The 13,425-nt window shown below is 54.8% G+C and overlaps 2 protein-coding genes across 3 annotated transcripts in view; one reads left to right on the forward strand and one right to left on the reverse strand.

Annotated features, from left to right (window-relative positions):
• HMG20A (high mobility group 20A) overlaps positions 1–1,712 on the forward strand; it is a 176,177-nt gene extending 174,465 nt beyond the window's left edge. Inside the window, exon 10 of the mRNA XM_053987991.1 lies at positions 1,623–1,712. The gene's annotated coding sequence lies outside the window, so the exon portion shown is untranslated. The remainder of the gene's footprint in view (positions 1–1,622) is intronic.
• Positions 1,713–1,835: 123 nt separating this feature from the next.
• The window catches only part of LINGO1 (leucine rich repeat and Ig domain containing 1), a 63,781-nt gene continuing 52,191 nt past the window's right edge, over positions 1,836–13,425 (reverse strand). For both annotated transcript variants that reach the window (XM_053987987.1, XM_053987986.1), the window contains one exon: positions 1,836–3,752. In XM_053987987.1, the coding sequence (XP_053843962.1) occupies positions 1,899–3,740 (1,842 nt within the window). In that variant the 5' untranslated portion in view covers positions 3,741–3,752 and the 3' untranslated portion in view covers positions 1,836–1,898. The remainder of the gene's footprint in view (positions 3,753–13,425) is intronic.

Here is a 13,425-nt window from a genome sequence, read left to right on the forward strand (position 1 = left end):
GAAGGATGTATTAGAGATGAGGAAAGAACAAATCAAAGCTTCTGAAACTTGCTGTGGAGAAAGAAACATAAAATGTTTTGTTTGAAGATGAACAGAAAGCTGAAATCAGCAAAAGCTCCCCCTCCTCACAGCACAGATGCTTCAGGTTGGTTCTTCTAGGATGGCACACTGCTGAAAGAAAAGGAAATCCATTCTTTCCCCTCTTAGGACTCCAGGCTCCTGGCACTTAGATTTTACCATCTTGTAGTGACTTTGATCCCTGGAGACTCCTTAGGTGCTTTACAAATCAAGAATGAAAATCTGGGCTTATCTGTCTAAGAAGTGTCACTGAGGCTGGGTGGGCTAGGGGGGTCAGTGTGGTGCCACCCTCTTGGTGGCAGCTGGGCAGGTTGGGAAGCACCTGCTGATTCAGTAAGGATTATAAAACCTTCAGTGCCCATACTGACACCATTTGCAGGGATGTTTTGTGCGTCCAGCCCTGGAAGCCCAGTGGCCAATTTAATCCCTATTTCTCTCCCCTTTTCTTGTGGAGATAAGGTCTCTTTCAACCCAACCCAACCCATTCCATGGTTCTGTGAGGCAACCCAGACCTTCCGGACCTGATCCAAGTCCAAGAGCTGAGCGAAGGCAGGATGTTGCTGTGACCAGACCTCATGGTGATGGGCACACTGCTGCTAGGCAAGGGCAGACAGTGTCACAGCCTGTGCCTATTCTCTGCCTCAGCCTATGCCTGTGTTTGTAGACCTATGGAATGCCATTTTCAGACAAGGTCTCCTGTGAGCCTGAAAGCTGAATTCCCTTGGATGTGCCTGAGGGTGCTTGAGAGTCTGGCTGCCAGTGATCAGGTGCTGAATTACAGGCAGGTGGGGAGCAGTGCTGGGGCTGCTCTAGGCACCAGTTGCTGGAGGCATCCAAGTGGCTGCTGCCAAAGGATGTGTCACATCCCTGCCCATGAGGACAGCTGTGCAGAGCACAGGAGCCAGCTCGTCCCCTATAGGAGAGGAGACACCCTGGTACTGCTGCAAAGGCTGCCAGGAGATCCTCTCCCCATGTAAGAAGCAGTAAGATCACCAGCCCTGCCCAGGCAAAGCCTGGCCCCCCCTGGCTCCTAGCCTGGAGGCCATGGGCAGGGCCAGCCCTGCAATGGGGCTCTGCATCCTCCTCCCACACAGAGGGCAGGAAAGCACAGCCCTGCTCCATACTGCTTATGGACATCAGTGTCACGGCCCTGCTCCACAACCTTTGGGGATGGGCAGGGGAACTGACTATAAAACGAGGAAAAATAGTCAAACCCATCTTGGTGCCACACAGGGCACCGCGGGAGGCGCCTGTGATGTCAGCAGGAGACTCGCCCTGGCCTGGGGTTGCTCTTGGCAAGGCATCTGGGAAGTGCCTCTGAGGCAAGAAAGCAAGCACTTGCCAGGTACAGAACTGGACAGATCAAGAAGTCAAAATTTTTCATTCCAACTATCTATAGGAAATAGGGTTTTTTTATTATTTCAAGTTTTCATAAAAATCCATAATTATTGAAATCAAAGTTACAGAAGAAAGTTCGTAACTTTTTTATTGATTTTATTTCTTTTTTCTTTCTTCCCCCCCCCCAATTGTTTTTCCCCTCTCAGAGTTATATCTGACACCAGAGTCCATCAGACAAAGTCCTTACAAACACAGGAGTCCTGAAGACATCGGCTGAATGTTTTCCTGGTATAAAGAAGAGGAGGAGGAGGTGGTGACAGTGCGGGCGCAGTGGGTTTGGACAGGGGCAGAGGGCACGGTGGAAGGAGAGAGGTCGGTATGTTTGTAACAATGTTTGTTAATTATTTTTTATTTGTTCATTTGTTCTTTCTTTTTTAAAAAAAAACAAACAACACCATTATTATTTGCAAATTGCTGCCTGGTTAAATCATTTTCATATTAAACTTGCGCGGCGCGTCGGCAGAGCTGATGCCCGCGTCGGACTTCCGTGGCACGTACTCGATTTCAATATTGTGCTTGGTGTTGCCTTTCCCACGGCTCCACAGGAAGAGGAGCACCAGACAGAAGAGCACGACGCCCAGGAAGGAGATGAAGCCCATGGTGGTGGCGATGATGAGAGTCTTGATGTCAAAGGGGAAAGGCACGGTGGCGCGCGTGCTGTTGGCATCGCTCTCGTTGGGCTGGTTGGAGATGAACGCGAAGGTCTTGTTGGGCTGGTGGGGCCAGTCTGGGGAGTAGCTGCGCACGTGCAGGTGGGCCAGCATGGTGTCGTTGCCACCCGCGTTGCTGGCGATGCATAGGTAGGTGCCATTGTCCTGGATCTGGGCGTAGCGCACCTCCAGCGTGCCGTCAGGGAAGACAGTGAGCCGCCCGTTGGTTTTGGTAGAGATGAGGTGCTTCCGGGGAGAGAGCCACATGATGGTGGGCGGCGGGTCCCCATCTGCCCGGCAGACAAAATGCACCGTGTGGCCTTCGTCCACGAAGATCTGCTGAGGTTTGCGGTCCCGTATTCGTGCTCGGCGGCAGGTGAAGTAGTTGGGCAGGAGGACATCAGGGAAGTCCTTGAACTCCTTGCCCTGGACGAACTCGGGGGTGGAGCAGGTGGGCTGCTGCTTGTTGAAGTTCAACCTCCATCGCCGCCGGAAAACCCAGAGCAGCCGACAGTCGCAGGCTAAGGGGTTGTTGTCGAGGATGAGCGTCTCCAGGTTGCCCACCGAGTGGAAAGCTGACTCCTCCAGGGTGGTCAGCAGGTTCCCTGACACGTTCAGGATGCGCAGGTAATTGAGGCCGCGGAAGGCGAAGGGCTCGACCGTGGTGAGCTGCCCTCCCACCAGCTGGATCTCCTGGAGCCTGAGCAGGTCATGGAGCATTGAGCCCTCGATGGTGGCGATGGGGTTGTAGGACAGGTTCAGGAACCGGAGGTAAACCAAGTGCCTCACCGACACGTACGGGATGGACGTCAGGTTGCAGTGGGTGATGGACAAGGAGGTCAGGTTCAACCCATAGAGGCAGTTGGATGTCATAGTATCCAGGTAGGGCCAGTGTGAGATCTCAAGGACCTTGAGCCGGTACAGCCTCTTGAACGAGTAATCCCGGATGGTGTTGATGTTCAGATGGCGCAGGCGCAGCACGATCAAGCCGTGAAGGTGAGACAGGGCCTCCGTGGGGATGGAGGTCAGGTTGCATTTCTCCAGGGTCAGTTGCTCCAGGCTGTTGAGGCCACTGAAGGCCCGGTGGGAGATGTAGACAAGGTCGTTGTCACCCACCTCCAAAGACTTCAGGTTGTACAAGTCCTGGAACATGTAATCTAGGAGGATCACAATTTTATTCTCACTAATGTCTAGCTTGGTAAGGTTGCTGAGTCCAGTAAACACCCCCAAAGGGATCAGCTTGAGTCTGTTACTCCTGAGCCCCAGCGTCCTGAGGTTGAAGAGGTTGTTGAAAGCCCCAGGTTCAATGGCACTGATAATGTTCTCGTTTAGCTCCAGCTCCTCCAGGTGAGGGTAGTTGGCAAATTCATCCTGGTTGAGTGTCTTGATGCGATTCTTGCCCAAGTCCAGCAGCCTGGTCTCGGTGGGGATCCCCTCTGGCACGACCATGAATCGCTTGCGGTGGCACAGGACGGCGCGCTCCTGGGCAGAGCACTCGCAGCGCGGCGGGCAGCCCGTGGCGGAGCCGGACAGGATGGATCCCAGCATCAGAAGGAGAATTGGCTGCCAGCAGGCCAGGATTGGGCTGCGCATACTCGCCTCCCCAGCTACCATCCTATCTCTCACCTGCAGGTAACAGTGGGAGAGAAAGAGCAAGGGGCACGTAAGCAAACAACAGGCACGGCCACGGCGAAAGGTTTGGTGTCCCGGCAGAGGTGACGGTAAGGCAAAAGGCACCACCAATGCACAAGCAGAGGGTCTAATTTTCCAGCTGAAATGCAGCCCTTTGGCTTCAAGACCCTCTCTCCTCCCCACTCTCTGACTTTCCACTTGATGACTGAACGTGCACAGACTTTTGAGTGGAAGGCCTTGAGGAATCTGTGTCATACAGACAGATTCCTCTGCTTCTTAAAAAAATAATTTAATACGAAACACATCTATCTACATCCTATTTTAAGCTCTGGAAATTATTCTGTTCCCTGTAGATGGAGCCTGAATATAAAGGCTGCTTTGCAAACAGAGGAGCTGAGCACCGGATGGAGCATCTGGGGGAGCCCCACTTGGGGCGAGCAACACTGACAGCACAGTGGGAGCCAGCTCCCTCCCTCCTTCTGTGCTCCCCCATGGCCCAGCTGCTCTCAGTGTATCCCCAGGGCCAGTTCCTTGCCTCCCAGCATGCTAGCCTGCAAGGGCAGACCCAAACCATTCCCCCCACAGAAAAAGCAACTGGGCAGACACTGCCTACAAGAGCAAGCTGTAGCCTCAAGTCAGGTCCAGGGGGGCTCTGGATAATGAGGGAGCTGCCTGGTGTCAGCTGAGGAAGACCCAGCCTCCTGCTGATGTCCCTGGGGAGGGCTGGGAGAACTCCCTGGGGGCTCATGGTCTGGCTTGTGCCCCAGCCCAGAGCCATCCTGGCCCGGCAGAAGCGGATGCTCCTTGTCACGCTGCCTTTGTTGCATTTATTTCCTTGTTCAGGCTGTTATGAGGAATCAAATCATATCAATATTGCATATTAGATCTCCGGCTACTCCAGCCCTTGTTTATATCTATTGTTATGTTACTCTCTGCACTACTCCCACTAATGCTATTTATGGCTATCACCAAACACACCCAATCCATTACTTCCATTGGCTCCGTTTGTATCCATCACTGTATATCCTGTCCATTACTTTCCCTGCTCTAGCACTATTTATGGAGCTGGTACACGTTCTGCACATTCCTGCCATTGTGTCTGCTCATATTCATAATTTCATACAGATATATGACCCAAGGATCACTTTTGTTCCCAAAAAATTATTCAAAATTTCTTTGTAAGATACAAGGATGGGAGATGATGGACTGGTCATAAAAATTGTCCACAGCACCATCTTGGAAAACACCAGCCTCAGCACAGCCAGTGATGGGCTGTGAGGGCCTGGAGTGTCCCCAGAGGAACCCTCTGTGGTTTCCTCCCATTTCACTGTCCTCTTCCACCCCGCCCTTTCCCTGCTCCCTCAGCAGTGGGGCTGCTCAATGGGGATCACGCTGAACACACCACCCCGAAGTGAAGGGGTGCAGGGATGGGAGCTGGTCCTGCCGAGCTCCCCTGGCAGTGATGCTGAGCTCCCTCCTGCTGGCCCTGGGCCAGCATGTCCCAGTCCAGTGGAAACATTTCCAGTGGGAGTGCCTGGGCCCCAGCCAGGCTGCAAGGAGCCATTTTCTGGGTATTTACAATCCATCATCTCCCACGTCATCACCTCCCTGGTGCTGGGCAGCAGTACAGATACAAACGGGGCTGCTGCTACCACTGCCATGCCGCTGGGTTGGGGTTGGGACTGGGGCCGGTGGCCCCCTGGTTGGCATGGCCCAGGCTGGATATGGATTTGTTCCCCAGGCTCATGCTGCAGCCCCGGCTGGGGCTGGGCTGCCAGTGGGTGCCCATGGCCAGGAGCCTCTTGGGCACTGCTCTCCCACCACATGCTTGTTACTGAGCGCTGGCTCGCCTGCAGCCTTTTTTCTCAGAAACCAATTCCTGCTCTTCACAGCCGTGCTGAGAAAGCCATCAAAGACAGCAAAACACGGCACGCAAAACAAAATACAGTCTGAGGGGCTTAATTACAGCAGGACTGAAAACACTCAGCTCATTAAGAGTGCCAGGCACCAGCCTTGTTTGTGTGCTGGGCCAAACGCTCCACTCTGCCTGCATGTGCTGCTCTGTTCTGGTCCCTGTTGGGCATGGGGAGCGGGCAGAGCTGAATCCAACTTCCCCCAGGCTCAATCCTGCCTCTCCACCAGCAGGAAGGGGACTGCACCTCCAAAGCACCTTGTCCAGTGCTGTCATCCCCAGTGCAGCCTCGGCACAGCCAGAGCTGCGCGGTATCAATGAGTCAAATATCAGCAAAGAGGCAATGGCTGAATGAAGCAGAATCTGTGTGGCGTTACCGACGAGCACAGCCCAGAATTAAAGTCTAGACACACCTCACGTGTTATTAGTTCTCAGCTAAATTTAAATCTGTGATAAATACAATCCCTGACAAAAACATCCGTAATCTTAATAGCCAGAGTCACAGAAGAGCTTTGGGAGAAAGACAATAAATAAGCTGGAGAATTCTGAGCTAAGATGAGCTTTAAATCACTTCTGGCTCCCATTTACCTCTGCCTGATTCGGAGAGAAATAGTTGTGCCTCAAGGTGATGTGGATATTAAGAGATGCCCTTCTAAAAACGACTCAAACTGTGATTTTTGTGTGAGCTGTGGGCCAACAATGCATGCGTGGCTTTACAGCCCCTGCGCAACTGCTTTCCACAAAGCCCTCCCAGATTTACTCCAAGACCCTGAAACATGCCCGAGCTCCCCTCCAGGGTGCCAGCCATGGCCCAGCAGGAGCTGCCAGGCAGGAGCAGAGGATCAGGCCATGGCCCTGATGCACAGCCCAGCCCGTGAGAGCCACAGCCCTTGGCATAAGCGTGGTTCTCCTTCCTCAATCACAAAAAAAGAATCGACAAAAAAAGCAGCAGCTGCCGGACTCGCTGCCTTTAGGCAACGAGCAAACCCAGTGCAAGCCAAAGGAAAACTCATGCTCAAAGCCGTGGCAGCCACTGACCCCTGTCCTCACCACCTGCCACCCCGGGCTGAGGGCTCCGAGTACAGTCCCTTCCCGCGGGAAGGTCCCGGCCTCGGCCCCAGAGCGCAGATGGATGCACCAGAGCGCTGCCTTGGTGCTAAATACAGCAGGACCTGCCCAGTGTCCCTGCCTGGGCTCAGTGCTGGGAGGAAAGATGCCATTCTGGGCCTGTGCCTGGAAATGCAGCCTGGAGCCAGACTGAAGCGCTGACGTGCGTGGGGTTTGCTCCAGTGTGACAGGCACAGGCTGCCCTGGTGCGGGAGGAGCAGCCCCAGGAAAGCCAAACTTGGGTGATGACCCAACAGGGAGCCCAGGCTCTGCCCCTGAGTGTGCTCCTGAGGATGCCCCAAGGGGTGGGCAACTGCCTGGCCACTGTCACTGCTGTCCCTGGGCTGTCCCCTGCTCCCCACCCCACGGAGCAGGGAGCGATCTGCTGTGCTGACAGGGAGCAAGCAGAGGCAAAAATCCCCGAGTCAGCTCTAAGCCCACCTGGCAGCCATAAATTACGGAGCGGGAGATGTTCACCCTTGAACCAGATGCTTCTGAGAGCATCGAGCGACAACAGGCAATTTAGGACAAAGCAAGCCATACCCCAGCAGGGAGGGGGGGCCCACAGTGCTCTGGGGGCACAGTGTCCTGTCCCTGCAGGAGCCAACCTCCTGCTCCCAGCTGTGCACAGGAGTGAGCTGGACTCAGCAGTGCTGGGCATCCTCACTGGGCTGCAGTGGAGGGGTGAGTTCAGCCATGGGCTTACCCCATCTTGCCATGATGGCTTCATACAAAGCCAAGGAGACACTGCTCCTCAAGTCCATGCTCCTCTCTCCTCTAAGCTGCTCCAGCTAAATCACATTTTATTGAACTTCACTACATTTTAGAGACAAAGACTCCAGGTTTACAAATAAATATTTAACAACCTTTCCTGCTGCTAGAGGAGTTTCTTATCCAGACTGTGGGCTCTGCACTGTTTCTGTAGCTATCTGCAAAGCAGCAAAACAAAGGGAGCAGCTTTAATTTGCCAAACACGTTTGTGCCCATTTCCTCCTCTCATCATTTCCCCTGTGTCCAGTGTGCATTTGTGGGTCCTTTTGTTTGTCTCTCCCTCCTCTCCACCCTATCTGCTCCCTCCTCCTCCTCCTCTTCCCCCACCCAGTCCCAGAGTGCAGGCATTGGCAGTAACCACCCTTCTCCCCTCTGCTCAAGGATGGGCAGCAATGGGTGGGAGCATCAGGCAGAGGAGGCCGTTTCCCTTCTGGAGTCTCCGTGCTTCACATGGGGAAGAAGAAATCGAAGAGGGAGAGCATAAAGTGACTCTTGAGTGCTGTCAGGGCTGGCTGGTAGGCACAGCCAGGGTGGCACAGCACTGGCCTGGGCGATGGAGATCTGCCACCACGCTCCTCTAGACCTTCATTAATGGATGGGCTGCTAAGAAAGGCTTAGAGGGCTGTCCTGTGTCCTGGCCTGGCCCCAGAATCATCCAGGAGCAGCACAGGAGGGTGAAAGAATGGGGGAGAAACAGGCAAAAGATGAGAACGACCCCTCAGGGTGGTGGGAACACACTAGCAAGTTGTGCAAGGCAGTGAGCCAAGGCAAGTCAGCCAGAGGAGTGCCCACCCCCAGCCCAGCAGGCACCAGCTGCCGGGGTCACCGCTCCCCTTCCCACAGGAAGGCACAGCTCTCCAGCTGGGAGCTCTTGCTCAGCCTCCTGGAGTATCTGCTTTCAGCAGCTCCGAGGTGGGAGCCTGGAATAGGTGTGATGCAACCTGATCTGCTCTGGCAGCTGCTCTGAAGCTGTAAAAGAGCACGAAGAAGTATTGAAGAGGCAAATCCCCTTCCGGCACTGACACCGCCCGCCTGGCACCAGATTTCAGCCATGGCTGGCCCATGGGAGCGCCCTGCAAAGGCACTTCCTCATGGAAACAGCCTCTGCCACCCAAAATGTGGTGTCCCCAGCACTGCAGTCAGTCAGGAAAGCACCAAACCAGAGGGCAAGAAGAGCAGAAAAAACAGGGAGATGCTCAGGGGAGGAGAAGAGGTCTAACATGAGCTGAGGGGCTGGAATGCTGGTAAGGGGAGGCTTTGGCCCAGCTGTCTACTGGTTTAAACCTGGGCTGTGGATCTACCTGACCCCACACAGGGACAGCTATGTACAGTGGAGGGACAGCCAGCAGTGGCCCAGAGCCAACCTGGAGAGTGGCTTTCAGGCAGGTTATTGGAGCAGGACGATGGGAAGGAGATCCTGGTTGTCTCTGCAGGATGCTGAAGCTCAGAGCGGTTTTTGCTGAGGCTGTTTCTTGCTGTGATCACATCTGTGCAAGAGCTCCTCACCCTCCTCCTACCTGTGCTCCTTCGTTTTGAGCATCTTTTCTCTCCCTGGCTGCACATGCCTCAGCACCCATCAGCAGAGAAAACATCCTGACAAGGGATCAATAAGTAATTGCAAAGGCAGCTGTGGGTGTCAACCCTGAGCCAGCACAAGATAAACAAGCAGAGGTGAGGGCCCAGTGCAGAGTGGGGCTGGGGCTTAGGGCCAGCCACGCTCCTCTGCTCATGGGCAGAGGTGGCCAGGACATGGACCAGTCACTGCTGCCACAGCCGCTGCCTGAACTGGTGGTTCACTGCTTCCTAGGTCGGGTGAGCCTGGAGAAGGCTCGTTTTTTATTACTTATGTGAGCCAAAGAGCAGGGGAGTCGTGTTTGCCAAGGGAATAGCTCCCAAGGGTTGGCTGGAGACTTCTAGGGCTGGGTCAGGAAGAGATGGCTGGAGGCTGGTGGGCACTGAGAATAACATGCACCATTTGAATGGGGATTCTCCTTCATTTTTGCAAATTTCCTTGGGATTGCTGTCTCTGTGGCTATGGGCTGGGTCACCAGGATGTTTTAAGTGCTCACTGAAAGCAGCCAGCTCGCCTTGCACTCTGATCAGTAAGCACTGTGTACAGGAGGCTCCAGTGTAGCATGGGGGTCTCCCTAGATGGTTCTTTTTCTCTGTCTGTAGCTGGGAAAGGGGGATGGAAAAATCCCAGGCTCTTCTCAGGGCAATGGAAACACTTGCCCTGAAGAGGTGAAAGCAAGTCCAAGGAGGGTGTCTGCTGGGAGAGGCGCCAGGGTCACAATGACATTGCAAAGGCATCCCCTGCGACGTGCCCATGGCCCAAATGCCTTCTGTGCTTCTTGAGCTCCCCTGAAGCGCCCTGCACGGGGTGGCAGTGCTGGGGCTGGAGGATGGGCACAGCCCTGCAGGCAGCCACGGCTCCGCTGCTGCTGGGGCGGCGGCGTGGCTCAGCACACGGCCCCAGTGCTGCTGAATCAGCCAGAGCCCAGCTGCACAGAGCCTGAGCTGGACCCGCGTGCCGGGCAGGACAGCACCTGACGTGGCATAAGAGCAGCTGGAACAAAGTCACCCCGCTGCCAGAGTGCCTCCTGTCCCAGCCAGAAGCAGATGGCATCGCTGTGCGGGCTTGCCTTGAGGGTTGGGCTGGGGACAGGGGCTTCCTGCTCCCCCAACCCCGGCGCCAGCCTGTGCCGTGGGCAGTGCCCCAGCAGCGAGGAGGACACAGCTCTGCCAGGCTGAGGCACCGCTCCTGCCCACCCACAAACCACACCTGGGGGCACCAGGAGGTACGAGCTGCTCCCTCCTATTGCTCCCTGCCTGGGAACACCCAATCCCGTCCAGCTACCAAAAGGCATCCCATGGCTCTACAGCTCCCTAGAGCTCTGCTCAGAGCCCACAGAAGGGCTGGGGCACCAGCAGCTCCAGCAGCAGAAACCCAGGGCTAGCAGGCAGAGCTGGGGGAGCCCCACCAGTGCCTCCTGCCCTCATTTACCCAGAGCTGCCTCAGCAGGACAGCAAATGGCAAGCCAGCCCAACACCCTGGTCCCAAGGACCATCAGAGAACAGTGCTGAGGCTTTGGGATGTGACCCTCTCTAAATGCCACCACTCCAAACCACTGTGTCCCTACTGCATCCCTGCCACTGCTCAAAGGTTGAAACCCCAGATCAAAGTCCCAAAGGCTGGGGAACAGCAGGTCCAGGGACCAGTCACATTCCTTACATTTAATTTAGCTAAGACTGCACTTACAGCATCTCTTTGGTTCCCAGGCCACATCCCTTGAATCCCCCTAAAACCAGCACAGGATACCAAGAAAAGTACAAGGGCTGCTCCTTTCCTCTGGAAACCTTTGGGATAGTAGCAAGAGAACTTCAAAGGACATAGGACATAAAGCCATCAGCTTTGCTGACCTGCTGATTTATCCCCCTTTAGGACCAGCCCTGGTATTTTTATACTGCTGCCTAAAATAAGTGGCCTGGGAAGCCTTTGGGAGAAGCCAAGTGCAGCCCAGCCTGGCAGAGCTGGCTCTGGGATCACGCACGGGTGAGACAAGTGGCAAAGGTCAAGGGAGTGTGTGTGCCGTGCTGCCAGGGCTCCCATGAGCACTGGTGGCATCAGTAGAGCTGTCCTTGCTGCACACCCCACAGGGACACGGGGCAGAGCAGGGTGCCAGGAGCACAGCTGTGCTTCAAGGCACTGCGAGAGCTGGAAGCCCCAGTTCGCTCCATCCACCTCATTTCCCGACTCCTTCCCGCAAGCCAGATCTCTCTCCACCCCCCCCCCATTTATTATTAAGTTTTGTTCACATAATCACAAATTTGGTGCCGCAGGAAATTCCAGAGAGAGAAATGGAGAAAAAAGGGAGGCAAAGAAAGCATGAGCAATAGCAAGCACAGAGGGAAGATTCCTCTTCCCAGCCTGGTTTTCTCTGGGCTGGTTTTACATGTATAATTCCTTTTTCTTTCCCCCTTTCTCACTTGTTTGATTTTTGCATTATTTATGGCTTGTCTTCAGGGCCTGTATTTGCTGTTATTGTTTCATTCAACAATAAAATGTATTAGATAAAAACAAACTGTGCTGAGCCGTGGCTGAGCCTGCCCGTCCTGTATCCAGCTGAGTCCACACAGCCGGGCAGAGCGGGCAAGGGGCTACCAGCCCTTCCCAGCCCAAATCCTGCAGGAAGGAAGGTGCTGCAGGATGTGGCCTGGACAGGGTTTGGGCTGATAGAAATCCTTGGCAGGTATGGGGCTGTGCAAGGCACAGTGGTTCTAGTGCCCATGACAAGGGGTGTCAGTGTCAGCACAGTGGCAGACTCAGCCGTGCCATTCCTCAGCCCTTCCAGCACATGCTGAGCCCGTGGGCATAGGAAAAAAAGAGAGTCCCTCCATGGGGATGGAGCAGCTCCCCACTGCCCTTAAAAGAAGGCAGCTGTGGGTGGGTTTGCTGTGTTTTGCCTGAGCTGAAAGCAATCCTTTCTGCCCTTTCTCCTCTCCCAGCACCGTGGATAATGACACGGAGCCTGCGCTCTGGGCTGTAAGTGAGAACAAAAGTAATCACGGGGAAATCCAGTGCATGGGAATGCAATCGGAAATGCGAGGCCAGGGTTTCCATTTCGCTGCCGCTCCGGTGCCGTTTCCCATTGAAGAGGATAAACAGGCTGAGGCACAAATCAGTTTAATGGCAGCACCTAATGGCAGCGCAATTCTGTGGTTCCCGGAGCGAGCCGTAGCTCAGGCCCAAAGTGGCAGGGGGACACGGGCTCTGTGGGACGGCCACCCCATGGCACTGCCACCCCATGGCACTGCCACCCCATGGCACTGCCACCCCATGGCACAGCCCCAGACAAGCACCGGGGCCCCCAGGACTGGCTGCCCTGGGCAGCAGCACTGACACAGCCCAGTCCACCACGGCACAAGCGGATTGGAGTCCCTGCAGCCCTGGGGATGTCCATGGACTGTTTGTCTGCCCGATTCCCAGCAGAAAAGAGGTGTCCCTGTGGGTGTCCCTCACATCCCTAAGGCCCTCAGACCCAAGGGGAGCCTGTGGAGTGCCGTGCTACAGCACACAAAGCACTGGCCAGCAGAACAAGCCACCAGGCCAGTGCTTTCTGTGATGCCTCCCCAGCTCCTCAGGCTCACATTTTGGGTAGACCAGATGGATCTGGGTCTCTGTGACTATTCCCAGTTCAAAGGAGGGGTGGAGAAAGGCTGGGTTCAGGTACGAGAGGGAGAGGTTTGGCTGCTGGAGGGTGAGAAGTATCTCTGGAATGCTCAGGCTTTGCTCACCACCCCCAGGTTGCCTCTGAGGTCTAAATTGGTTGTTTCCCATTTCACACTCGACATCTCAAATCCAAACAAAGAGCTGAAAGAATAGATCACGTCAAAATATTTCTGCTTCTCCCTCCTACGAGACTTCCCCATCAGAGACCAATCCAATTAAGGTGCAGGTTATGAAATTAACCATAATTACCAGAGCGATATTTAATGTTTTGCATTCTGATGAAGAAACAGAATGGAAATGACAAAAAAATTAGTAATTGTGGGTCCTACTGATATAACTAAGAGCAATACAGGGTGGGGAGGGAAAGGGCTGCCAGGGAAATGAGGGCTGTGTGGGGTGGCAGGGGCTGGGCTGCAGCAGGAACCTTACATCCCCAAGGGCAGGACTGGGTGCTCAGGGGCACATCCCCCAGGGAGCCATGGCCAGCCTGACCCCCAGAGCAGAGGTCAGCCCAGTCTGATGGCAACCAGAGGCATTTTGCTATTTGAGCATCCCTTGGACAATGCTGGACCACAGGAATCATGTCCTGAAGGCACAGCCCAGTCCTGCACCTCCTCACTCTGTCCCTGCTCCCTGTGGGGATCCTC

Source organism: Vidua macroura, chromosome 12 (assembly GCF_024509145.1).
Source record: "Vidua macroura isolate BioBank_ID:100142 chromosome 12, ASM2450914v1, whole genome shotgun sequence".
Taxonomy (NCBI): Eukaryota; Metazoa; Chordata; class Aves; order Passeriformes; family Viduidae; genus Vidua; species Vidua macroura.